This window comes from Octodon degus, unplaced genomic scaffold (genome assembly GCF_000260255.1).
Source record: "Octodon degus isolate 3935 unplaced genomic scaffold, OctDeg1.0 scaffold00156, whole genome shotgun sequence".
NCBI classification, from domain to species: Eukaryota; Metazoa; Chordata; class Mammalia; order Rodentia; family Octodontidae; genus Octodon; species Octodon degus.
Window position 1 is genome coordinate 5255790 of NW_004524732.1, and position 27238 is coordinate 5283027.

Here is a 27238-nt window from a genome sequence, read left to right on the forward strand (position 1 = left end):
GCTGCAGAGCCACCCAGGCACTGTCTTTGGCCTGAGTCACGGGATGAAGCCTTTTGGGGCACACTGTTTGCTTTTATTGACCCAGTTCCTGAGGTAATACCCTAATCACACCATGTGTTAAGGCCGGGTGTGGCTGCCTGAGCCACTGCCCATACACCATCTCTGGCAGCCTTCGCTCTGGCCTGTGGACGTCACCAGGTTCTCAAGGCCAGGAAGTGCTCAGACACTTTCAGTTCGACACCTTTCTCCTGGGCAGCCAGCACTTGGCCTCGCCCCAGGCATGTGTGACTCCTCCTTACTGGGATTGTAGTGCAAAAAGGTCTTCTTCTGGAGGAATCCCAGGATACAAAATGTCCTGGGTGTTGGCAGCAGATGGAAAGTGGAGGCCCCCAAAAAGAGAACACTGGTTTTTGTATTGTTTTGAGTTTTGTGTTTTTGAGAAAGGGTATTACTATGTAATGCAGCCTGGCCTCAAACACTGCGATTCTCCTACCTCAGCCTCTCAAATGAGAACACTGTTTTCGGTGCCAGATTATCTGCCTTCCGTGGTCACTGTCACTATATTTGCTTGAGCGTGGATGCTAGCATTCTTGCCTTATGGTGTCGCAGCCTGCAGGCCACCTCTCAGGGCACCACAGTCACAGGCATCAAAAGAGTCCCACACACATTTTATATTGAGATAGTGTTAGCATTGTGAGTACTGTGACCGGGTTTCTATGAGCTCAGATGATGAAGAAAAGAGCACCAACAATGTGCGTACCAGCATGACCTCGCATCAGTGGAAAAGAAAGCCAAGTGCCCGTGTTATTTCAGTGACAGCCGGAAGAACACACACAACTGGATTAGAGCAGAAGAGAACCTAAACAATACAGAGAGCAGAAAAGAATTTGGGATTAGGCACAGCTACGCAGGAGATGGGGACAGACACATGCACATTGTTCTGAATCTAAGATGTCAGTGCGCAGTCAAAAGTAGCTGCTGGATTGGCTTGGGCACAGTCCAGGGTGAGCCTTGGTATTCTCTCACTCCCTGATTGTGCCAGGAACCAAGAAGGTTGCATTTCCTGATTCAGAGATGACATCGAAGGTCCTGTGTGTGCATGGAAGAGAGGGGAGTTTTGACATAGCAGACGTGTGGCCCTGTGGGGAGGGCAGATCCGTGTCGTCTCCCCAGCGTGCAGCAACGACACTCGGAGCCCGAGCAGAACGACTGTGTGGCAGGCTGCAGAGGGGCTCAGCACGAGCAAAGAAAAGCCAAACTCCTGCTAGGTCTTAGTACAGCGATTAAAAACTGGAGTTTTAAATACTATTTATATCTATGAAGATTTTAAGGAAACTGTGGGAAAAAGAAGATTATTGTTCTCTTCCCCAAACACAGGCTAGGCATTGCTCTCTTAGCTGCATATTTGGCAGAATGCACAGTTAATTGTGGCAAATTTTATTTAGTGTATAACTAGCTTACTATCAGAAATAAAAAGTAGCTTACCTGCTAAACTTCTGTATACCTTGTACCTAACAGGGGCTAGGCTGTGATCTGCCTACCTGTGATACCAGGTGTGTTAATGAAAAAGTTTGAAAAAAAAATCTAAGTTAATTTTGGGCCTGGAAGATAGCTCAGTAGAATAAGCACTTGCCTTGCAAGCATAAGGCCCTGAGTTCAATCCCTGGTACCGCAAAAAAAAAAAAAAAACACAGTTTGGGGTTACTTTTTAAAATTTTTTTTTTGTGTACATGTTTGCAGTACATAATGATGGTATTTCTCATGGGCAGAGGGTGCGTGTACATGACCCATCTTAATTCTTTTTATGTCCCCTTTTTCCTGTCCTCTCTCTCGGTCCCTTTGGGTCGCTTTTCAATGTCCTCAAAGCTGCAGAAGAACTTAGGCTAGCAAGCGCAGGGTTGTGAGTTCAATCCCAAGTACCACAATAAATAAATAAATAAATAAATAAATAAATAAATAAATAAACTTAGAAATGGAAAATGTTTCCCACATGCCTGCTGGTGACTGTCACTGTTGCCGCCATAGAAAAGGTGTTGTAGAAGGCGATCTTCATGACTTGAGTGAATCAAAGTTGTCTTAGAACTAGTATCAAAAGCACAAATAACACAAGAAGTGGACAAGTTGAATGTTCTATGCATCAAAAGGATACAAACAAGAAAGTTAAAATTGGCACTGTTCAGTAATAGCTGCCTGGCTCTTCAGTGTTGAGCCTACCTGCCTTCACCCTGCTGCCTCCATGTCTGTGAGGGTGACCCAGAAGTCCTGCTGAAAAGTCTGTGTTACAGGGGCAGCCGAGAAGGGTATCAAGGACCATCTGTGGAAACAGGTGTGAGGATGGAGATGGGATGGGCTTGTGGGTTAGGCTCTGCACCTCCAGGGCCGCGTGCTCACCAGAGCCACTAGGAGCTACCCGAGTTGCTCAGTCTCTCATGGAGGTTGTAGCAAAACCTCACACAGCAGAAATAATGACTTCTCGAGAATGAGACCGCTTGGGAACTGAAAGAGCATCCAGAGAAAGGACAACCACTTGGACTTCTTCGGCTTCTTGATTAAAACTTGTAACTTCTTTGGACTCTACCTGGGATCTCCCAGGGTCTTTACCTCTGTGCTTTGAAACCACTCTTCCTGAGAGACAACAGTTTCATTTAGAGTGACCTCTGTCCTGTGCACTCCGTATGTGTGCACACATTGGGCAGTGTGGCAGGATGGGTCCATCTGAGGCCTCTAGCTATGGAGGCCCCAGTTGCTGGGCAGTCCAAAGCCAGCCTAGAGCCTGCAATGTAGGCTGTCAAGAAGCCAGAATAGGTGGTTTATCAAGAGCAGTCACACTTGGGGAAGGCAGCTGAGCCAGAACTTGCTGCTGTGTCTGGGCCAGAAAGAACAGGTCAGTGACTATACAGTTTATTCTCCAGTGTCATTTATTTAACTAGTCCTTCTACTAACTGCTACTGTTAACATGTCCTGCTGTTATTTTGTTCAAATAATAGCATTTATATAGCAAAAGTAAATAACACAGAATAAATAAATGTTCTGAGACAACTAGGTAGCCCCATGCGGGCCCGAGATTGGACTGTTCACTGACACAAATATACCAAAACTAGCTCAGAGTAGATCATAGATCTGCACGTTAGAGCTAAAACTATAGAGCACCTAAAATGTAGAAGGTGACCTTCATGATCTGAGTGAATCAAAGTTGCCTTAGAACTAGTACTGAAAGCACAAATAACACCAGAAGAAAGTGGACAAGTTGGATGTTGTGTGCATCAAAAGGATACAAACAAGAAAGAAAAAATTGGCACTGTCCAGCAGTAGCTGCCTGGCTCTTCAGTGTTGGGCCTGCCTGCCTTTGCCCCTGCCACCTCCATGTCCGTGAGGGTGACCCAGAAGTCCTACAGGTGGCTATGTCTTGGCCCCAGGCCTTCAGTGGCCTCTCATATCCCAGCAGGCCAGGTTCCCACATCAGCTCCTCCAACTTCTCCCGAATGGGCAGCAGCAGCAGTTCCCAGGGCAGCCTTGGGCTGAGTAGCTGGGGGATGGGCTGTTGGTGTGGGAAGCATCACAACCATCCAGATGAACCAAAGCCTGCTGAACTCCCTGAACGGGGAGGTGGACCCCAATTCCTAGTCAGTGCACATTCAGAAGGAGCAGATCAAGAAGTTCAACAAGTTTGCCTCCCTTATCAGCAGCGTGCAATTCCTGGAGCTGCAGAACAAGATGGTGGAGACCGGCAGGGCCTCCTGCAGCAGCAGCAGTAGCAGCCGTCCCAGAGCAGTGTGGATGTGTTCAGAAGCTGCACCCATCTCTGGCAGCTGGCAGCTGAAGCTGGAGGCAGAGCTTGCAGCAGCAGGACTGGTGCAGGACTTGAGTAGTAAACACAAGGAGACCAACAGGTGCACACAGGTGGAGAGTGACTTTGTCCTCACCAAGAAGATGTTTCGTTTTTTTTTTTTTTGCGGAACCAGGGATTGAACTCAGGCCCTTGCACTTGCCAGGGAAGCACTTATTCCACTGAGCCATCTCCCCGGCCTCCTCACCAGGAAGGATGGGAGGAAGCTTACATGACCAAGGTGTAGAGCTTGTGTCTGGCCTGGAAGGGCTGAATGTCGTGGCCAGCTTTTTCTAACAGCTGTATAAAGGGGAGAGCTGTGAGTGGCAGCCTCAGATCTCACATACATCTGTGGTGCGGTCCACGATGACAGCCACTGCCTGCACCTGGGCAGCACCATCACTGAGGTCAAGGCCCAGGACAAGCAGATTGCCAACCCCCTCAGCCGAGGCTGAGGGCATGGGCCTGGTGGCATATGAGCAGTTGCATCTGGCTGGGAAGCACTGGGATGACCTCTGTGCCGCATGAGCCCTTGAGATGAGCTGCAGCATCGGCTGCCTCCGGGTACAGAGGGCATCCCTGGTTGCTACCGCCACTAATGCTGAGCTGGCCATTAAGGACGCTGGGCTGGTCCAGCAGGACGTCGCCCTGTGGAAGGCTACACAGCAACTGCCATGTGAGTAGCAAGAGCCTGGGAACATCAAGCTGGCAGTGCACATCGAAGTCACCACCTACTGAGCTGCAGGAGGGTGGAGAGCACAGGCTTGAAGCCGAGGCGCAGCCACACAAGATCTCCAGTGGCTGCACAGGAATGGTGAATGCAACATACGGGGGGCTCCTGAGCCCTGGCTCCTCCCACACCCAAGTCTGCGAGGTTCAGGAAGGTTGAGACCCAAGACAGGAGCTCATGTCTGAGAGCTCTAATATCCTGCCCAAGGGAATGGCCACGGCAGCCTCTCCAACCCACACCCCTCGGTTGGCTGCCCAGAGCCTGTGGAGATGGCTGCACACAGCAGCATTGGGAACAAGAGACCCAACCTGCCTGAGGCTCAGCCCTAGCTCTCCGCTAACACTTGGGAATACAGAATCAACTGCCTGGGGTACTCCTTGTCCATGCCCCCCACCAAAAAATGATTTTTCTTTTCCAAAATAAAGCCTGAGCTGGTTCTGCCACCTGGGGGAAAAAAAAAAAAAAGGAGCGATTGATGGTATGCATCTATAATCCCAGCTACTTGCTGTGTAGGTTGAAGCAGGAGGATTCTTGAGTCCAAGAGTCTGAGACCAGCTTGGATAATACAGTAATACCCTGTCTCAAAAAAAAAAAAAAAAAAAGAAAAGAAAAAGTTAAACCAAAAATCCATGGGATGGAAAAGCATTTGTAAATTACTTACCTGAGAAGGGATTTGAACTCAGAGACAGTCCAGTTAAAAAGGGGACGAGCCTCTGAACAGACTTCTCCAGATAATGCAGATTGATACATGGTCAGCCGCTGCTTCACACCACTAGGATGGCTGGAGTCAAAAAGACAGATCTGACTGGTGGGGAGGCTGTGGAGCATCCGGAGCACTCGCACAGGGCTGGTGGGTTTGTTGGGGTGCTGCTGTGCGGAGGAAACACGCTTGCACTGCTGGGCATCTCAGAAAGAAACAAGTGTTGGCCCCCCGGGAGCTTGCACAGTGGCGCTCACAGTAGCCCCAAATGCCAACCACCAGGCCACATTCTGCACTGGTGACTGGTTAGCAGAGTGTGCTCGGTCCGTATTTGGACATGCTAGTCTGGAGGAAAAAATAACAGACTCCTGAGTGGCAAGGAAAGATGCTGGAAACTTGCTGAGTGAAGAGTCGGCCACAAAGGTCGCATGCTTCCCTTTATATCCAGTGTCCAGAATAAACAGATTCACAGAGACAGAAGTAGATGAACAGTTCCGTAAGGCTGGGGTTGGATGGGAGCTGAGGAAAAACTGCTAATGGCACAAGATTTCTTTTTGAGGTGATGGAAACGTTCTAAAATTGATTGTGGTGATGGTTTGCACAGCTTCATAAATATACTAAAAACCACTGAATCATATGCTTTAAATGGGTTCACTGTGGTATGTGAGTTGTATCTCAGTACCACTGTTCATACACAATCATTTCAAATACGTCAAAGTATATTTTGTATGTTTAAAATAGTGATGTGTTTACATTAAGTAGCAGTGTGTCTAGAAGTGTAAATTATGTTGGCATGTGTTGTAGTTTTGTTTTGTGGTCCACTGTGACTGTATTGGCTTCTAAAGGCGGTTACCCTGACCCCGCATGGCTTGGGCTTTTGGCCTGATGGCCCAGTGGCTGTCAAAGCCGGCACCTAGCCCGATGCTGTCGCCGAGTCATGTACAGGTGGGAAGCAGCCCTGCTCCCTCCGTGCATTCCACCTGTGTGTGCACAGCTTTCTGTGCTGGACCCCGGGAGGACCTTCCGTGACTGCTCTGCCTGCCCAGCTCTCTCCCCAGTTATGCTGACACTGTGCTTCCATCCATGCAGCCTACCTAGCGCCTCTGCCCTCCATCCCATGGGGCAGTTGGGTATAGGGGCTGAGGTGCAGAAGCGATGGCTGTATGTCCTCAGCGTGTAGCCTAGGCCAAGTGCCCAGCAGCCCTCCACCCAACAGGTCCCACCTCTAGGGGGCAGCATGGAGCCTCGGCTCTCCAGAGTGGGCCTGTCATCCTTGCCCAGCCTCTCAAATGGGACAGGAGCACGATGGCCTTGGTCTGCCTTTCTGATGGGCTTGGTAGTTCTGGGAAAGGGCACAGGGCAGGTTCCCTGTCTGAACCCAGTTCTCCCTCACCCCCAGGCCTGTACCCCAGCTCCCCACCCTGCTTCTTGCTGCTCCTAGGCTGGCTATTCCAACACCTGTGCATGTGCCGTTATGGCTGGTGGGGCAGGCACTCAGCCCAGGGATGAGGATCCAGCAGGTGCCAGTTGAGAGAGTCTGTGGTGTGGGAGACCAAGGGCCAGTCCCTTTCCCTCTCTGGGTCAGGTCCCTTAGGCAGCCCATAGGAGCAAGCACCTGGGCCCTGCTCCCCAAGGGCTGAGGTGAGCAGCCTGCTCCCACCTCCCAGCCACTCAGTGCCTGCCAGAACATAGCCACCAAGGCTGGACACAGTGCCCTGGCCCTCAGAAGTGCTGGCCTGACCTTGACCTATTTGCTGTGCCCACTGAGCCGTGCTGTGTGCTTTTCCCTCAGTTCCCAATGGGTCCTGGCTCGGACGGCCCGATGGGAGGCATGGGTGGCATGGAGCCACACCACATGAACGGATCCTTAGGTAAGGCAGCCCCACCCTACCCAGCAGCCTTCTCTGTCCCCAGCTCTGCCTTGGCCAGAATGTGGCAGGATCCTGAGAGAAAGAGGATGCCCAGCTAGGAAGTTCCCTAGAGTGTGGGATTGGGGGAAAGGGCTTGGGGACCACACCCCCCCCCACCCCCCGCCCAGGGAGGATGAGGCTATCCTCAGCTGCTAGAGGCCCCTGGCAGGGGAGGGAGTGAGCAGGGAACTAAACAAGATTCTTTTTCTCTTTCAGGGTCAGGGGACATAGATGGACTTCCAAAAGTGAGTGCTCAATGCTTCCATCAGTGCCCTCCCCGCCCCCAAGGGCAGGCTGTTGGGGACCCAGAGATTCACCCCCTCTGCTCTCTTCACAGAATTCTCCTAACAACATAAGTGGCATTAGCAATCCTCCAGGCACCCCTCGGGACGACAGTGAGCTCGGAGGGAACTTCCTTCACTCCTTCCAGAATGACAACGTAAGCCCTGCCACCTCTCATGTTCCTCCCCAGCCCGGGTCCTCTATCCAGCACTTTGGGGGCCTTGTGGCCACAGTCTGGCCACTGAGTAGGTGCCCCGGCAGCCATGCTGTAGGCTTTTTACCCTGGTAGTTTTTCCTTACCTAGCACAGAGCTGTGGCTCCTGCCAAGTCTGCCAGGTGACAGAATATCTGGACACCATGGGCTAGATGCCCTGGGCGGAGCAGGGTACCATGCCCTGCCTGGGAGGAGGCTCACACCACCAGGGATTCTCCACATGCTGGATCCTCTGCATTTCCAGCTGCTTTTGTGCAGTGGACTCCTGCACATGCTCATTTGAAGCAGGTGGCCTTTGAGAGCCCTAGTCCCTGCGGTCCCAGTTTCCAGGATTGATTCACAGAGGGGACAGGCTGGGGAGGCCTGTCAAGAGGTCCCTTGAACTCCTACCTCCTTGTCCTCATCCTGCCTTCCTAGATCCTCGTCCACCGGGTGCTGCCCTGTGCCCTCAGCCTGCACTCCTGAGCTCTGCACCTGTGGCCTGCACTGACGTCTCTCTCCTCTGCTTCTCCCCTCTAGTATTCTCCAAGCATGACGATGAGTGTGTGACCCCCTTCTCCAGGAAGCTGAGAGAGCCAGCCTTGCAGGCGGGAAGATACCAGGAATTATGCAAGAAGTGATGAGGTGTCATTACCAGGAGCTGGGGAGGGCGTCTCCCCACTCTCCTCAACCCTTTCCTCCACATCCCACCTCCCCCAATTTTAGTTTCACACAATAAAAAGGCTGAACTTTTTATTCCATAAAACATGAAGGACAAAACTCAAAAATGTATTTCAAGACAATGACCTGGAAAGCCCTACCCCTTGCCCTTTCCCAAAGGACCTTTTCTGTACATGACACTTTTTTGTTGTTTTTTGTTTGTTTGGGGTTTTACCGATGCTGGGATTTTTTTTTTTTTTTTTATTATTATTTGTTTTCAGGAGAGATTTCTTTGGGAAAAATTTTTTTTAAATGGAAGCTTCTAGCAACTCCCCCTACTCAGCCAACCTGTTTGCTTTCTTTAAAAAAAAAAAAAAAAAAAAAAAAAAAAAAAGGAAAAGGAAAAAAGGATTAAAAAAAAGAAAGAAAGAAAGAAAGAAACCACAAGCCCTGCTGTCTATCTGTCCCCACGCCCTGCCACCAGGAAAGCTAGTCTAGGCGTGAGATGCCACACTGTCTTTGTAGCCATCTAAAAATAATAATAATGAACTGGACAGTTTACAACCCGTAGTTTCTTTTAAACAGCCTTTTGGGGAAGGAATTGAAAGGAAGTCGCCCTTTTCTGCTTGGGGATTTTGGTTTGTGGGACAGGCAGGGGCGGACAGGAACCTGCTTTGTTTGGGCCTTGCTGGCAACAACAGCACACCTGGACCCCTGGACGAAGCCCATCCCGTGGCCAACAGACCCCTTCCTGGACTCCCGTGGCTGCCGCTGCTGTGACCTGACCGGCGCATGCACTGTGTCCCCAGGACGGCCTCCTGTCCCTCCTGGGCCTCCTTCCTGGCCTTTGCCTCCAGGCCTTTGCAGCCCTGCCCTGGCCTCCCAGCGAGAATCCTGCCCACCTGGTGGTGGCCCCAAGCAGAGCAGGTGAGGCCACCACCGACAGGATGGCTATGACCTGGGACTTGGAAACCGCAACCTCTGCATCTGGGCCTGAGATCTTGCATCGTCGCTGTGTGCGTGGGCAGGGTGGGCTGGAATTTGGGTTTTCTTTTTCTTTACCCCTTTTTTTCCTCCCCTCTTTATTTGCCCTCCTTTTTCAAAGATGGGCTGTTGACCAGAATTGCTCTGTAAATGCTTGGAACTGGATGGAAGACTTCAGCATAGCTCTGGGGGGGTGGGGGGAGCACCAGAAACCAAACAGACATGCTGTTTCCAGTCCTGTTTTTATTTTCAAAAACCGATGAACCCAACGGTGGAGCCCAGCCCCTCCTAGAAGGGGTGACTCGTGACACCTCACCCCCACGGAAACCTTTGTGTCTCGCCCTGGAAGACACCAAATTCTTTGTACATTTACACTCCCCTCTCCTCCTCCCCCAGTAGCTGGTCTTTGTTTTATTACCGCCCCTTTCTGATCCATGTATATCATATTATGTGAGATACCATCTGCCTGAAAAAAGACCTTGTGCGGATTATTGGGAACATTGTAGCTGTTTCTGTGTTTTTTCTTACCTTGTAGTCTGGTTCTGAATTACGAGAGGAAAAAAAGTAATTATGATACATTGTAGTTTGTGTACGATATATGTTGATAACGTTTTATTAAAGGGACATCTTTTTTCCGCAGCCCTTCCTGACATGTTTGGGGAATGTGGGTTGAAGTTTATTATACTGATCACAAAATGCAAGGTGACTCTTCAGGCACCAAGTGTTTGTTCCTGGCATGAACAAAATTCTGCTTTTTGTTTCTGCTATCTTCTCCCTGGGCAAGCTTGATCTGAATTTTTACAGAGAGTCACAGGCCTTTGGGGAAAGTGTGCTGGGGTAGCAGGCATGAATGGCTGCTTCGAATAGTCTGAGCCAGGTTCTGTTTCTCAAGTCTTGCAAACCGTTCCCCATTGTGTCTGCCCCTCCTACCCTGTACTAGGCTCTGAATCCAGGGCCTTTGTGTTGAGCTACATCTCCACCCCACCCCCCATTTTTAAAAAATTTTCAATTAGCATCTCAAAGTTACCCAGGCTGGGCCTCAACTCATAACCTTTCTGCCTCAGCTTGCCAGCACTCTTGGGAGTGTGCCGTGCCCTGCTCTGGTTCTGGAAGTAGAGCTTCCTGCTGCCATTTTCTGTTGGAATCAAGAGGTGAGGATGGCCCTGTACTGACCCCCTTATCCCCTCCCCTCAGGCAGCAAGCACCCTATGCTTTGTGAAGCCCCTCCAGACTGGTGAGCCTGGTGTGCAGGGAAGCATGGGGTCAGTGGGAGGCCCCGTAGGTGCTGGGCCACTGGAAGGCTGTTTTTCTTTGCTGTCAAAAGCAATAGACTTTGAGGATTTTCAGAGTAGCACAGATGGAGCTGCAGTGTATAAAGTGCTGGGTGGAGCCATCCCCAGCTGCCACACAGGCAAGACACTGAGGGCTGGGGCAAGGTGAGTACCAGGGGCACAGGCCACTGATCAGCATGTTCAGAAAGTAGAGCCAGAGTGCTGGGGACCTGATCTCAAGCAAGGTGTTCAGACAAGACTTTACCTTTGCCACTACTTGCCAGGTGGCTTTCGCAGGTTAATTTATGCTTCTGCCTTGGTTTCCTCCTGTAAGTGCGGGCAGTGGCTTACCTGACTCATGGAGTTGGGAACAGCAGTCAGTGAAAGTTGGGCTTGCCACTGGTAGTACTGCTGCTTATTGAGAAGCATGTGGCTGGGCCAGGGTCTGGAAGACCCCACTTGATCCTGGGGTCCTCACCAGGAACAGGATGCCCTTGGCTTTTTCTTGGTGTAGCACCTTTGAGTCACTGGAGACATCCCCACTGACAGGTGAGACTCAGGCTGCATCTGCCCCCTGGCCTTTAGCAGCTGCTGCACACCCTGGAGCTGGGCAGGACAGGGCCTGCACTCACGGCCTGTGCCACCTCTTTCTTCAGCACAAGTTGGGCTATCAGGGCACTGTGGAAAAAGCCCCACCCATCACCTGGGTCTCCAGTGGTCTAGTTCCCTTCACAACACAGACGGCCCTGGTAAAAGTTGCTCAGAGGTGGCTTTTCCAAGGCCAGGCCTTTGGACAGGACCTGCTCCCATTCCCCGAGTGTCCTCACTGCCCAGCCCCAGGCTAAGAGATGCAAGGGCAGTCTGGCTATGTACCGAACCAGCAGGAGTGCTCTGGAGGGAGTCCTGCCTGGCTGTCCTCAAGCAAGGGCTTCAGCTCATCTGGATGGGGTGAACAGGGACCATAGCTATTGTGTCCCTGCTGGTCCTTATGTCCACAAGGCCCCCAGTTCCAGTGGAATGGCCAGTCTGGGGCCCAGAAGCAGGGGCTTCTGCCCCTCCCTAGAAGCAGCACCCCCATCCCACCCTGCTGGAAAAGGACAGCCTGAGGCAGATGGACTGGCGCTGCAGCCTGCTCCCTGGGTGACCCCAAGAAACCCACCCCAGCCCCCATAGTGTTGGGGGTGTTACTCTCAGATTCCACAGACTAGAAGGTGGGGCCTAGGGTACTCCAGTGCTCCCCAGGGCTTGGGTAGAGACCAGGCAAGGAGGCAGAAGGTACTGAACAGTGCAGGTGCAGCTTGCTCAGCCCCTTCTGCCTCCTCAGCAGCAGTGTACAGCTCTCACTGAAAGGGGTGGTGGGGACTAGCCTGCTCTGCCACCTGGGCTGACTGGACCCACACGAGGCTTAGAATGGGGACTGAAGTGCCAGCCAGATAGCTCAATGGACTAAAGCCCCTGCTTAGGCAGAGCGTATTGGCTGGGGTTCATCCTCAGCATGCAGTGCCAGCCCTACCCCTAGGGTGCCCTGAGATGGTGACTGAGACTGGGTGTGGCGGCACACACCTGTAATCCCAGCACTTGGGAGGCTGAAAACAGGAGAATCACTGCAAGACCAATCTGTGTAGTGAGACTTTGCAGACTCTCCTAAATACATTAAAAAAAAAAAAAAAAAAAAAATTCTGAAGTTGGAAATGAACCATGTAGGAGCACAGGCAGGCCCATCATGTGCCACACTGGCTCTTCCCTCTGTGGAGCCCAAGCCCTTGGCAGCTGCTGTCTGGACATTCAGCCACCTCTGAGTTCCTTGCCCTGGTCTGTCCTGCCAGTGGACATAGCTCCTTTTCTGAGCCTCCAGACTCCCTTCGCCCCCTCACTGGCTTGGCTGAGGAGCGTAATAGTGCAGACCTGGAATGATGGCCATGCCGTCTACAGATGGGTGGCAGCAGGGAGATGTACTGGGCAAGTAAACTGAGGCACGGATGAGCTCTCTAGAAGTCAATGGGCAGGCCTGGGGATCACTGGGATCTGGTGGCACTGAGTGGCCTTAGAAGCCTCAGGTCATCTGAGTGAATGGCTAGGCCCTCAGTGATCAGAAACCCAGGAACCTGGCTGGCAAGAGGACAGGAGAACCAGGGGGCAAGTGCAGTAGTGGAGAGTCAGCGCCTCAGCTGGGAGGCCCCAGCTGCAGCATCTCACAGGCCTCTCCTGCCCCAACTGCACACTGGAGTTTTGCCCTCCCTGTGCCCTAGCTTGCCCTTCAGAACCTAGCTTAAATACCCATCAGGAGACCTTGTAGGCTGGGGCATCTCCCTGGGTCCCCAGTGAAGTGCCTGCCTCCTCTGAGCCAGGGTCTGTGAGCTGTCTTTGTCTCCGGAATCACACAGCCCAGGGCCTGGCTTGTGCAGGTGCTCTGTGCAGGCCCTCAAAGCAGTAAGTCATCACCCAAGACATGCTCAGACACATCCTTGCCCAGTGCATGCTGTCACCCATGAGCAAGTGCTCAGCTGTGGGGAAAGAGGTGGCCTTTATGGGGGGCCTGGACAAGGGAAGTGGCTGCCAGCAGTGGCTACCAAGCAGACAGTCTGGGGGGAGGGACCATCGCTCCCTGTTTGCATAGATCCCAGCAGGCAGATAGCAGGTACAGAGCTTTGAAAATGGGGGCTTGTCAGTTGGCAGCAGGGAACCCCAGGTTTGCTCCCCAACCATTCCTGGGCTCCAGTGTGGTCTTGCTGGGGAGAAGAGCCTTGGCGACCAAGGTGGGTGTCCATATATGGAGGAGCTGGTTGTGTTCCCCGTGCCTCCAAGCAGCTCACAGAGAACCCTGACCTCACACAAGGCCCATGGAGCCTCACACCTACCAGGACACAAAGAGTCTCCTGACTCGAGATGGCAAACACACCCTCACTGTGAGGCTGTGTGAAGACCAATAAGGTGCCAAAGTGCCTGGCATCACCACATGGCATGTGGCCAGGACCTGATAGCACTGGAATGAGCAGAGCCATATGACCTGGGGCGCTGGGCTCATCTAGCAGGAAATGAGTGAGGGTCTGCCCTGAATACTCTTTCTGCTCAGAGCACCATGGGGTACCACGTGTGCCGCAGGACATGTGTAATCCAGTAAGAGCTTGGCGCTGTGTGGGGCATCTGTGAGGCAGGCAGTCTTAAAGATTATGCTGGCCCCAGTTTCTGGTGAAGAAACAAACTGAGGATGAGCTCACCCAGGTCACGATGTGTGCTGAGGCAGGACAGACTCCATGGCCTGCAGCTGTACAGAGACACCTCACATCAACAGACTCCAGTGCAGCCAAGGGCTCTTTATTGCCAAGGAAAGCAGCAGGCCGAGTGGGCACAGAGGCCCCAGGCACCACCCAGGATGCAGGCTCCTTGGAGGGAGACGCGTCAGGGCTCAGAACATCCTTGCTTACACAGCACCATGCAGATACAGGGCTAAGAACTTCTTGAAGGTCTCTGGCTGGAAATCAACTGGCCCAACCGGCTCCTGCGGAGAACAGAGCCCATTAGGACCCTGTACCAGGTTTAACAGTAGCAACTGAAGTCAGTTGACCACAGGTCAATCCGTAGGACCTGGGTATTTGTTCCCTTTCCTGTACTCCCTCCCTCTTGAGCACCAAGAAAGCTCTTGGGCAGCTGGCACTGAGGAGGCCCTGAGCCAGGAAGCTCTCCTGAAGCCATCAGCTGGCACAGCCTCTCCCTAAGTCCCCTCACTGCAGCTGCAGGATAAGCACACTGCTGCCACTCAGGCCACATCATGCACTGGATGCCTGGGTCCCTGTGCAGGAGGCGACAGTGTATGAACCTGCTCCTCAAAGAGCTGACAGGTGCTCAGATAGAACCAAAGGTGACAGATCCCACTGCAGAATTGGGAAAAGTAGCTACAAAGCAGGGGAAATGACCAATTCACTGGCTTCATACATGGAAGGGTAGGAGTGGGCCAGAAAGAAAAAAGCACAGGGAAGCCCCACATAGCCCCACACACAACTACTGTTGGGGGGGTGTAAGTGACAACAGGCGGGGTGAGGGCCGGGCTGCAGCCCAGGCACAGGGCAGCGGTGAGACAGCAGGAGCTATAGCTTCAGGGCAAAGTGGGAACCAACCAACCAGACCACAGGCCTGGTACTTAGTTCAAATTCTGGAAGGAAGAGGCTAGAGGGAAAACAGGCAAGGAAGGAGAGTAAGAACAGAGGTGGAGCAGGCTGGGGTGCCCATGCAAGCCTGTGACTGGGTCTGAGAAGTGAAACCATGCTGGCATGCTGAGGGACTGGTCATAGAAGTGATGAGGACAATGTTTAATGGTCCCATGACTCCACTTAGCAGCTGTATGACTTGCGGAGGTCCCTCAGGACACCACTGGGCATTGCCCCACAGCACCCTTGCCCCACCCACTAGGGCCTTTCATTCCTTGGGTCCCACACACCAGACTCAGGACAATGGCCCTCCTCCCTCAACGTCTGCAGCCCCCTGGGCACTCTAGGACTGCAGGTCCTCCCAGACCCAAGCACTAGGCTGGAGACAGCCACACTCACCACCACCACCTTCTTTTTGATTACAGGGAGACACCAAAAATGCCGATAGAGGAGCTGGTCTGAGTCTACCCAAACCAAGTTCTTGACGCCCTCATTCGAGGCCAGATCTGTGGTGTTCAATTGCAGCACCAGGAACTGGAAAATGCGTCCATCTGTGCCCACGCTCTGCACAACCACGGGTTGCTCCAAGACCTTGCTGTCATTCTGAGAGGAAAGGGAGCCCAGTAAAATCTCAGAAACCATGGAGTGTGAGGAATGGCACAGACCAGGCGGCCTTGCGCTCCACCCTACCACCCACTCATTCCCTTTTCATGGCTCCCTTTGGGGCAGGAGGTGCTCAGGGCCCTGTTTGGCTCTGCCTGTCCTCCTGTGCCTCACAGCCCCAGAAAGCTGGACACATCAACTTGAGCATAGGAAACTAAGAGTTTCCACCACTTCAAGGCAGATCCTACCCACAGAGTTTGGGTAGACAAGCTGGGAGTGTAATGATAAGCTTGCAAGCTCACTGAAACAAGAATGACATCAACTATCAAATGTCCTCCTGAAGGATTGCCACTTGGTTCTCATTCCATTTGACAGATGAGGAAACTGAGACTTGCTGAGGTAAAATGACTTGTCAGGAGTCACAAAGATGTGTGCCACTGGAAAACAGAGTAGCTCAGACACCTTGTTCCCAAGTGCCCGGAGCCCTGGACTGTCTACACCAGCCAAGACTCCCCATTTCTGGCACCTACCAGTCATACTGAAAGCACATCCTGAAGGTGTGCTAGGCATAGGTATCTCACCAGGTTTTCCACTTTTCCACTCTCACAAACCTAGAGGCATGTTCTCACTTCACAGACAAGGAAACTGAGGCCCAAAGAGGTGGTATAAATTGCTCAAGGTCACCCAAGAGGTGTAAGCCAGGATCAAACCTAGGCTGTCAGTCACATCATTTAAACCCTACTGTTCTGGCTGGTCCCTGGTGTCCTGATGTATCTGACAACAGCACCTCTTGCTCTCAACAGTGTCCCTGTTGGGATGATAAATCACCTGGCCAACCTACAGAGACTCTGCAGCAATCCAGTTAGGTGAATGCTGCAGGTCTTTCTGGACAAAGACCAAAAGTGCAGGCCCCATGAAGCAGGGCAGCCCTGATTCAAAATGCTGCTGCCATCTCCCCTCCAGGGTTGATCTGACGTTAGGCATAACTAACAGCAGACCTCAGCATGGGTCACACCAGGGCTGCTGGCCTCAGAAATACCTGTTCTTAGCTGCATGAAAGATAAATAAAAAGAAAAGTACCTGTAAGTGTTAGCTGAGAATTCGGTATTGACTCTTATCTCCTCTACAGATCAATAAAACTGCAGGTAGTACATAAATTTCTCAGCAATTTTACCTTTTACATGGAGGCTCTTCCCATAATTGCTCAACTTCACATCCCCAGGAACAAATTGTACCTAGAGGGGGTGGAGGAGGCCTCCTTTCCCACCCAACTGGGTGGTAATTAGTGGCTGCACTGCTACCCAGGCTGTGTTGGCAATCCTAGCACAGCAGCTACCCTGAGCCCTGGGCCCGAGGGGTGGCCTGTGCCCACCTTCTCCCACTGCTCGAGCTGGGTGGCAGCACACTTTTCAAAGGCAGAGGAAGCCTTGTTTCCCCACTCAGTAGCTGTGGGATCTCAGGCAGAGTTGAAGTTTTCACAGCCTTCAGAAAATTTAAGAGAAGAACCAGGGATATAGCTTAGTGGCTTAAGCACCTGCCTAGTAAGGGCAAGGTCCTGAATTCAATCCCCCAGTATCAAAAAAAGTGTAAGAGAATAGGAATAAAACTGGCCTTCTAGGATCAGAAAGACACATGGTCACACAAAGATGTGCACCTGCTAATGACCCCTAATCTATACTGGGGATTGGATCCAGGGCTTTGCACATGCAAAGCAAGTACTCTTCCATCCAGCTACCCTCCCAGGCAGCTTGCTAATCTCTTAGCTGTGTGATCTTTAGCAAGTTACTGAGCCTCCCTGGGCTTCTGTCTCCCCCTGTGCAAAATAAAGCCTACTGCATCTGCCACGTGGGACTATTCCTAGCAGTAAATCACACAGTGGTCCTCAAATTTGAGTACAGCTGTCAAACTTGAGGATGTATCAGCTTTACCCAGCATGGGGGCTTGTTTAAACATTGAGGAGCACCGGAAACTGAGGCTTCAGGGTGGATGACCCTTTGTGCCTTCCTTGCCCGCCCGCCACTCACTGCTGCAGAACTCCATGTGGAAATGGGGCCTTCTGACACTTCGTGGGCTGTATCTGGGAAAAGCAGAGGCAGGCAGCTGGCCCCGCAGAGGTAAGTGCATAGGAACTGGGGAAGTCCTCCTCCCTGAGATTCCTCTGGGCTTCCTTCGTGCTCTGAGCTAGCTTGTAAAGCAGGAGACCAACAAAGAGTAAGGGTCTTCCCCACATACGTACCCCATAGAGGAGCCGTGCCTGGGCCAGGGCATTGCCAAAAGCAAACAATATCATCTTGGCCCGTAACTGCTCTGGATGAAAGCGATGTGACCGCAACTTGGCTGTCTCCAGTAAATACAGGGTGTGGCAAAAGGGGTACGGATAGCCCTCCTGGAACCCTGCAAGACAGATCCACAGTAATAAACCAGCCTGCCAAAGAGCCTCAGATTACCTCAGGATGGGCGCTACGGAGACTGCAGGAGGCACTCGCTACCCTCTCACTGGGTGGTGGCAGACTGGCTGTGGGCCGCACACTGCCTGCCACCTACTTTCACGAGTAGTGTTTTTTCTGTCACACATCACTCCCTTTCATATGTTTCCTGGTAGCTGTGAGACACCATACGTGGCTGGGGAAACCTAAATTGACTGCTACTGGCTCTTCAAAGAAGATGGCTACCAACGTATGACAGGTGCTTCCCCCATGCTCATTCTAACTCCAGTCTTTCTCTTAGTCAAGCACCTGTATGACAGTAACATTAGGAGGTAGTTAACCAGGAAGCTATAGTGACTATTCAAAGAGTGTGATCATCTGCAGAATTCAGGACTTTAGCATGAACGACAGACGATGTGCCTCATACCTCACAGGTTATCAAAGCTGAGCACTTGCACCTCTCAGCCACAACCCCAACAAACCCCAATCCTCCTCTGCTATAGTTAGGAGTAAACCCTGGGGGGGAGAGGATTGTACAGTGAGTGACCAGGACCAGTGAACAGGGGTGAAAGGAAGAGAAACAGGCTAGGGAGTACAGGCTCTGAAACCCTCAAGGGGAGCACTAGCCGAGTGTCGCAGCTTTCCTGCAGGCCTTGTTCCTCATGGCTGCTCTGCTACTCGGCACTCGCATGGTGCCAGGCTCTCAGCCAGGAGCAGGGCTCAGCTGAGCCTACCACCACCTCTGAGTGTTCGAATCACAGGTGATTCAGGGTGCTGTGAGAAGACAGGGACAGAGCCCCTAGTGAGACAAGAGTGCAGCTTTCCTGGGAAGAAGTGAGGTATTGGCAAACTGCAGGCAACTGAGAACAAATGGACCAGAGTCCAGCATAGGGAAGACATGCACAGTGGAGAGGAAGAGCGTGAAATTCAAGGAGCAGCTGAAATGAAAGGGGAAAGGGGACAGCAAAGATGAAACTGGAGATTTAGGAAGGGGTTGTGAAGGCCATCACAGGAGAGGTAAAGAGAACCTGCCATCCCCACAGGCAGCATGAGATGGGCGAAGGGGCATAAGGTTAAGCTGCCATTCTAGAAAGGCTGCCCCAGAACTACCAGCTAGAAGGAATGGAGAGAAAGCAGCCAGGTCACACTGACCAGTTGGGGAGTAGCAGTGAGGCGAGAGACAGTTAGGAGAAAGCCTACAGCTTGTGGTGGAGAGGTGTGCTAGACAGCTCCTTCTGGGCCGACAGTGGAGCTCTCGGGATGAAATTCGGTTTCTGAGCCCTATCCAAGGGCGGTGGGGGAAGGCAGAGGGTATAGGGTTCACAGGACCTACAAATAAAAGAAAGGCCTTGGTCGGAAGCCCCTCAAGCCACTATTACAACTCTAATGTAACACAGTTACTTAGGGTTTAAATGTAAAGTCAGCCTTTGAGCAAACAGCTCCCTCCCTGAGCCACCGTCTCCTTGATAACAGCATCTGCTGCCACACAGATCTTAGAACACAAAGTGCCTGGCACCTGCTAAGTTCAAAACATCCTTTCCCTTCAGAAAAAACATGTCCCTCAACTCCACGTGGTAGAAAAATAAAAGGCTTTGCTTCTCACCTGTATCATCCTTCATTTCATACACATTGCACTCCTGAAGATCAATCACAGGGGATATGGGGTAGAAGGTCTCCAGAACATGATTCCGAGTGGCTTCAACCTCCTCTCTGGAGGCGATGGGGGGCAGAGGATCTTTGGCACTCAGCCGGGTGCCACTACTACCTCGGACCTGAAGGAGAAAAGACTCTAAAAGGGGGAAAAGATGATTAGTCCAACCTGGTCTCAAGCTTTCCTAGCTCAACAGAATCTGGGGCTTTCAATGCCCCTGCACCTCAAGTCTGTGACAGCTTTTCTACATGACTGGCCTAACCCCGAACTCAGGACTTAGCAGGATGTCAGTTCAGGGGCCCTAGGGAGGGAGATGAGCCAGTGTACTTTTCTTCCTTCATTCCCTGAGGCCTACTAATCCCTGGGAGTCTGAGCTGCTCCACACAAATTTTCCAAGTACCAGCTCTAAGAGAGCCGCTCTCTGCTCTCACAGTGCTCACCAGGAGACAAAGGCTACAGCAACAAGTAGTATCCAGATTCAGATACAGCTCCGGTGAGAAGATAAACCTCGGCAGAGGCTTGAGGAGTACCCTGAAACAAGCAGTGCCTTAAAAGCAGGCATCTGACCAGGCCTAGTGGCACATGCCTATAATCCCAGCTACGTAGGAAGCCAAGGCAGAAGACTGAAGTTTGAGGCCAGCCTAGGTAACTTAGCAAGACCCTATCTCAAAATAAAAATAGAAAGGGCTACAGATATAGTGCAGTGCTCCCTGGGTACAATCTCCAGTACTGAAGGAAAATGAGATGGAAAGAGCAGGGTTTCCCAACCTGGGCCCTTATCCACAGGTAAGGTATGTGGCAGCAGCCATATTATCCAGTACAGTCTTTCCCCATCCAAGGCATGACAATTAAAAATCCTTCCAGATACTACCCTGCATCCTCTAGAGGAGGACAAAATTGTTCTGGCTGAAAACCCATGAGGTAGGCATCTGGTAGGCAAGGAAAGGAGAAGAGAAGCATTCAGGTGAAGGGGGAGTAACACAGGCAACCCCAGGGGGAAACCATCCACATGACCACTGCATGACACGGCAGGGAAGGTGGGAGATGGAGAGAAGCAGGGAGAGCGGAGGAGGGGAGAGGCCACGCAACCCAGCAGGGGCTGGGAGTGAACAGTGGGCCAAAGGCTTGCGCAGGTCGGATGCACATACATGTCACAGAGCTGCAGGTGGCCTGCAGAAACAAACTCAAGGCTGACTACACAGTGACTGTGTGGATGCCCCTCGGGGTCCCCACAGGAGGCCACAGGCCACCAGCAGACAAAATGCACCTGAGCATGGCCTGCAGGCCTCCACAGAGACACACTTTACTCTGCAGAAATAAGCTTGCTCACAGTGTGGACATAATGGATCAAGGTTGGTCTTCTTTTCATTTTTTTTGAGATAGGATTTCACTATGTAGTTCACGCTGCCCTTCAACTTGCAACACAGCCAAGGTTGGCCTTCAGCTCACAGTGATCCTCCTGTCTCAGCCTCTGGAGTGCTGGGACTTTATAGGTGTGTGCCACCTTGCCCAGCTAGGTCTGGGCTTATAAGTCTAAAAATAGGTTTGGTCACCAGCATTGCCATTTAATTAGTGTACAGCCTCCCTTACTGGGTAAATAACATCTGTGGACTGATAAACCTTGATCTGCTTGATCATCATCGCACCTCAAGATTAGCTTCCAAAGCATTTCCTGTTTCCTCACATAAAATCTGCAAGGAACATAAATGTGCCTGGCCCTCTCCTAACCTTGGGTTTTACATTCTCCCCACAGACCACTCTAATGTGGTTACTGATTCAATGCCCTCCACATCCCTCCTCCAGTGACAGCTCCAAATGGGCAGTTTAATTAGAGGTGATACTTGATGACAGGCCAAAAGAACTCCTCCATTAATGAGGTGCACTAATTTCCTTAGTGGTGCCATTACCTCTGCAAGGCTGACTCCTTGCCAGGAAGTCCATATGCAAAGGGGTGAGCTGGAGAATCTGACCAAGCAGGTGCCCCCAAGTCCCAAATCACCCACAGCTGGTTTCCCTGCTCTAGAACGCCACCCCAAGAGCACCTGTGTCCTCTCACACTGCTGCCACATCAGAAAGCCGTTACTTGTTCACCAACCCTACAGTGAGTTCCCACTGTGTGCCATGACCTGTAAGACGCTGGGACAAAAGGAGCAAGACATGGCCTTGACTGTCAGGAGTTCGCAGACAGAAAAGCTCAAGGAGGCAGACAGAAAAGCCATGGGGCTGCTGCTGCAGAGTGTGATAAGCATTATGGCAGCATAAGGAGCATCCAGAGACGGGCGTGAGAGATCACGTTCAGAACACACTCATCTTGGTTCTCTATGTGGTTCTGCAGGTCATCAACAAAGCTGAGAACTTTCTCAGGAAGGGGGCAGCACAAAGCCAGCCTAGACTCCCCAGGAAGGGTCTCAAGCTGAGTCTTGCAGTCAAGTACAATTTGGTCACAGGAAGAAAGTGAAAAGAGCACTCCAGTTGGAAAAGTTGCCAGGGCAACTTAGGTTTGAGGGTAGGAGACGGGGCATTAGAGGAGGACGTAAGACTAGCCAGACTAGGCCAAATCAGGGACAGCTTTATACATGATGTAAATGGCTTAAGCTACTGGGAGATGGTTAAGGATTTAAGTCTGGGGAGACATAGACAAAGAGCTGCACCGTCGAAAGGCTACTTCAGTGGCTAATGTTCAGCGTGGATTTGGAGAGTGACATGTGAAGGGGGCAAGAAGGCTGTTGCATAGAATAGGAACATGAAGAGGACAGAAAACTCAGTATGCTTTATTATTCTCTTATCTTTAGCATTTAGGCACTCCCAGGCTCATTGTGGCACATGGTTAGCTGTTAATGATTGAATCAACAATCCCAGAAAGTGATTACAATTTTAAAGGTAGGACTATAACTAATGATACTGATGCTGTATCTGACCCTACAAAACTGGACTGTAAAAGAGTAGAGAGGTATCCGAATAGAGTGATGTGGCAGGGGAGCTGAAAGCAAAAACAAAGAAACAGATCAAGGAGCCAGTGATATAGCTCGGTGACACAGCACCTGCCTGGCAAGCATGAGGTTGTGAGTTCGTAATTCCCAGCACAAAAAAAAAAAAAAAAAAAAAAGGAGGGCTGGTGAGATGGCTCACTGGTCTAAAGCACCTACTTAGAAAAAGCTTAGCAAAGCACAGGGACCGCTGTTCAATCCCCCAGCACCACATGCCAGCCAGCCCCGCCCCCTGGTGGGCTGAGCTGGACACACACACACACACATTAATAAATAAATAAATTAAAAAAAAAAAAAAAAGAAAGAAACAGATCAAGACTCTCAGCTATATAAGATGAGTACCAACCTCGACTCCACATGGCAGATAATGAGTAGTTTTTGGCACAAATCCGCCTGGCCATGGAAGGGTGCTTGAGAATGTGGGATTTACACAGCTGAATCAGGTTGTCCACAATGATTGGGCTTAGAGAAAAGACAAGACATTTGGGGCTTAAGCAACAGGTTGAATCCAAGACCCATCCATTAGAAATCCTACTTACTTAGGGAACACTTACCAGTAGGTCTCTCTCTTGGGGATGTCCTCCGTAGAGTGCCACAGACGGGCGTGAGAGATCATGTTCAGAACACGCTCATCTTGGTTCTCTATGTGGTTCTGTGGGTCGTCAACAAGGCTGAGAACTTTCTCAGGAAGGCCTTCTATTAATTTGGTCTTGGTAAGCCAGAGAGCCTGCTTCACTCCTTTAGTGTAATTAGCATAAAAAAAACAAGAGAAGCTGATTCAGAAAGATTGATGCTCATATTGGCCAGGTAGCACCATATAGAAAGTTGCTTCAAAAGAGGTCTGGATTTGTTCTCTGAGACCTATATGGACAGCACCAGAAGAGCTAAAAGCCAGGAAAATCCAATTTCAACTCAACTTCAAGAACAACCACCTACTTCAATATAGTGACCAGTTAGTCAACTGCAGTATTAAGCATTTGCCACATTCAAACAGGAGCTACGACAGCTGAGGTCATATAGCTGAATATTGCAGGAAGTAGACAGACTGGAAACTGGGACTACATGATGAATGTCAAAAATTTCTCCTATGAGGCCACACATAACAATGCCTGTAATTCCAGCACTGGGAAGGCTGATGCAGGAGGAACACTGTGAGTTTAAAGCCAGCATGGACTACATAGTGAGTTCTAGGCCCACCTGAACTATATAGTGAGACCCTGTTTAAAAAAACAAAGGAGAAGAGGAGGAGGAAAAAGAAGAGGAGAAGGAAAAAAAAGAAAGATTCCTCCTATGAAGCCATACTCCAACTCCAACTAAAAAAGCCCAACATAGTTGATTTATTAGACATGAATCTAGGAGTAGACCTACACTACCTTATTTAAAAAAGCAGTTTTTGGAATTAATGAGAATCACTTTTAGATCTTCATAAATAATTTAAGGATCCCAGAGTTTGGGACCATGTATACAAATAATTTTTTACATCTTATTTAATTAATCCTGATATTCTATAATGAACTATTTTATAAACAGATTTTTATATAAAATGGCACTATGTAACATACTGCTATATTTGTCAAAAGAATCATACTAAGGATGTTCTATTCCTTACACAGAGTGCTTTCTGAGACCATGTGAACTTCTCACTGGCCTTAGTACAGAAAAGCTAGGTTCTACCCTAAATGGTGGCATACACAAATTTAAGGTCAGCATTGGCTACACAGTGCATTTAGGACCAGCCTAAACTACATAGCAAGACCCTGTCAAAAAAAAAAAAAAAGGTCAGACATGGTGAATAAATAAAAACATAAACTGAGGTCAATAAACATTCTCTTTGGGTTGCCAAGATAGCTCAGGAGACTAAGCAACTGCTTTGGCAAGCACAGGGACCAGGGTTCCATCCCCACACACAGCCCCAGCCCTGCCCCTGAGGCAGGCTAAGTCTGTGACCCAGTCTGGGTGTGGTGGCACATGCCTGTAATTCCAGCACTGGGGAGGCTGAAAACAGAAGGCTCACTACAAGTCCAAGCTGCGTAGTGAGACCCTGTACCAAATACATAAATGAAAGAAAAAAAATTCTCCTAAATGGCCAGTTAATATGATTTGATTTCAGTAGTCTCTAGTATAACTACTCATCCTTGCAAATGTAGCCCCAAATCAGCCACATACAATAATTAACATGTGTATACAGTTGTCACCAAGAAAACTTTATTTGTAAAAACAGGGAGCTGGCTTAGCTACTGATCCCAGCTGTATATCATTTGTTGCTGGGCAAGCATTCTACCATTGAGCTAAATTCCCAAATCTTACCTATTTCTAATTTAATCTGCTTGTATTGTAAAATATTTTTAAATTCCCCAAAATACCTTTCAGGAGAAAGTGGTATATGTACTAAACTAGATTCAGTTTAGACTGACTCTTTAAAGAGCCTAGTTACTTTCAGTGGCATGGACTGTGGCGTCCAATCTGACTTCCCTGAAGGAAAAAGTGGCACAGCCCCAGAAACTACCTTCTGATAAGTGAATACACCAGTCTTCTACAGTCACATGAAAATTAGCACTACCTCCTTTCTTTTTCCAGATTATGCCTGCAAGTTCACAGAGGGTCTATGACTGCTTTGGTTGGTAGCTTACCATCTATCCCAGCTGGAGAAACACTACTGTGACTCTGGGATACAAAAAGCTATCTCTGGAGATAAAGGGAGTCATCCTAGGAAACACCTCAGGCAATTTCTCTCATGGTAATAAATGAACAAGCAAGAAGGACGCAAGACTGTTCACTTTAAGGCTCACAGGACATCACACTATAAATACAAATGTGTAGAGATGTTTACATTTGGTGGTACAGCAGAAAGAACTCTGGACTGGGAGTCAGGTAAACTATGCTTTAGTGCTGACATTGCCACTGTTCCTTAAACTTAAAAATGGATAAAACATTAAGATTTTGTGCTTCACTGGTACAATACATACTATATAATAATCAGAGTTGCCATTTATTGAATGTCACCTTCTAGCCTATGCCAGCAGCTTTATCTACAATTTAGGATAGGGACTTATGAAATGAAGGAGAAAATGCAGACCCAGGAATTTTTGGTTCCCATCCCATACCTTGAAAGTGACAGCACTGGAGGGGTAACCTGAGTCTTTACCCTAAAATCCATAATCTCTTCACTGTCCCAATAGGCTTCTCCAGCGCTCTATCTTGCAGTTTCATTACACTTTATAAAACCTCTCCATGAATGGTGAAAGCGTAGGATACAGGATATGTTTTCAGCCCAGCCAAATGAATGTAATCTTAACTTCTAAATACTGCTACCGTTTTCATCTACTTGGTATTCTGTTGTAGGAGTCACTCAAGGGTGCCAAGTCTTAGGAGTTCCTTCACTGCACCCTGTGAGGACCTTACAAGTGTTTAACAGCTGGAAAACCAGCTGGCAAGAACCAGATTGTGCAGCTTAACAGACTGGCCAATTGACTGCAGTTTCTGCAAATTTAAGATTACTCTTACTCCCCAGCTCCCGCCAGATCTGTTCCCTAATTACCCCGTGGGTACTCCTACTTACCTCAACCTTTTTGTTTTCAAGATATGTCCTATTCTCATCCTGATTTGGTGGGATGATTGCAGGATGTGGAAAGGAATTATCAATAAACACCCCCTCCCACCTACCTAGGCTCTCACGCATCCTGGAAAATAATTTCTGATAATGCTCAAGAAAGACAGGCTGATTTGGGCTTAATTATTTCAGTATGTTCTTAAGGGACTGACAGAGGATCAGAAGCGGGGTGAAAGCAAAGGCCCAGACCCTTTCCTCGAAAACATCTCAGGTCTGGCCTTTGAAAGAGAGGAATAGGGTCTGGGAGATAGCTCAGTAGAATAAGTGCTCAAGCACAAAGTCCTGAGTTCAATCCCTAGTACCGAGGGGGGGGGGGGCAATAACCTAGAATATCCGAGTTGTAGACCTGCTTCAATATTAACCTACAGTGGGCCTGTAAGAAAATCACTTCCTTTTTCTTACAGTCAGCGATCCTCTGAAATTAGGGAATAGGCCTGGAAATTAAAGCCCTTTTCTGCTGTCTCCTTTCACAACTATTTTCCTTCCGATTTCTTAAGTGTAAGGCTATTCTCCAGGATGATGACTTCTAGCCAACCACCCTTCACAGTCATTGAGTCTCGGGAAAGTGAGAACTTGCTCAAAGTTACCCTGAGAGCTACAACTCGCGCTAGACCTGGAGACGGGGTCTTTTCACTTTGAAAACTCTATTACTCCTTAAATGAGAGCGCGGCCCTCTACACTCTAGATAACTCTAGAATCCAAGACCCACAGAGTTTCGTTATCCTGCCTAAGGACACGGAGGGAGGGCGGGGGTCAGCGCCGGGCAGAGGAACAAGGTCCTCTCCCTCACATCCTGGGGCCTCACCCTCGAGGAGACGGCAACGCCGGTGGAAGATGTAGCAAGGCTGTTCCTTGTACAGCGGCTGCTCGTGGATCGGAGGAGAGCGGTGAAACCTTGGGTGCTTCCAACCGCGGTCCCAATTCGGAAACACCGGCCGCGCCAGCCCGGGCATGAAGTGCATCTTCCCAGCGTAGGTGATCGGCTCCAGTCCGGGGATCTCATACACCCTGTCTAGCGGGAGAGGCTCAGGTTTCCTCGTAGAGCGCACGCCCCATTCGTACGCCCCGCGTCTCGGGATCCCGGAGTCCCCAAAGCCGAGCCATCCAGAGCCAAGAAAGGCCCGTTTTGCTGGCGCAGACGCCAACGCCATTCGGATCAGGTTTCCACAAGACAGCTACCTGGACGCCGCCATCATCTACCCCCCGCAGGGCCTGCCGGGAACGAAAGGGGCTGGGCGCTGAGGCTCGTCTGACGAATGG

The 27238-nt window shown here is 50.3% G+C and overlaps 2 protein-coding genes across 3 annotated transcripts in view; one reads left to right on the plus strand and one right to left on the minus strand.

Moving 5' to 3' along the window:
• Positions 1–9924, plus strand: part of Ssbp3 (single stranded DNA binding protein 3) — a 154613-nt gene extending 144689 nt beyond the window's left edge. For both annotated transcript variants that reach the window (XM_004642546.3, XM_004642549.3), the window contains 4 exons: positions 7049–7127; positions 7383–7411; positions 7504–7605; positions 8182–9924. In XM_004642546.3, coding sequence (XP_004642603.1) covers positions 7049–7127; positions 7383–7411; positions 7504–7605; positions 8182–8211 — 240 coding nt within the window. In that variant the 3' untranslated portion in view covers positions 8212–9924. The remainder of the gene's footprint in view (positions 1–7048; positions 7128–7382; positions 7412–7503; positions 7606–8181) is intronic.
• Positions 9925–13850: 3926 nt separating this feature from the next.
• Positions 13851–27190, minus strand: Mrpl37 (mitochondrial ribosomal protein L37). The gene is made up of 7 exons (XM_004642555.2): positions 26784–27190; positions 22923–23106; positions 22715–22830; positions 19334–19519; positions 17541–17698; positions 15101–15304; positions 13851–14055 (listed from the first exon to the last, which is right to left on the minus strand). The coding sequence occupies exons 1-7, from the start codon at positions 27127–27129 to the stop codon at positions 13978–13980; spliced, it is 1272 nt and encodes a 423-aa protein (XP_004642612.1). The 5' UTR covers positions 27130–27190; the 3' UTR covers positions 13851–13977.
• Positions 27191–27238: the final 48 nt, after the last annotated feature.

What these genes read in the sequence shown, in the direction of transcription:
- Mrpl37 (XM_004642555.2), bottom strand. Translation starts at nt 27,129, where the DNA reads ATGGCGTTGGCGTCTGCGCCAGCAAAACGGGCCTTTCTTGGCTCTGGA. An exon ending in CCCAAGAGAGAGACCTACTG is followed by an intron (nt 22,831 to 22,922) that starts GTAAGTGTTCCC and finishes CTTTTCTCTAAG; the next exon opens with CCCAATCATTGTGGACAACC. An exon ending in TCAAAAAGAAGGTGGTGGTG is followed by an intron (nt 14,056 to 15,100) that starts GTGAGTGTGGCT and finishes TGTTCTCCGCAG; the next exon opens with GAGCCGGTTGGGCCAGTTGA.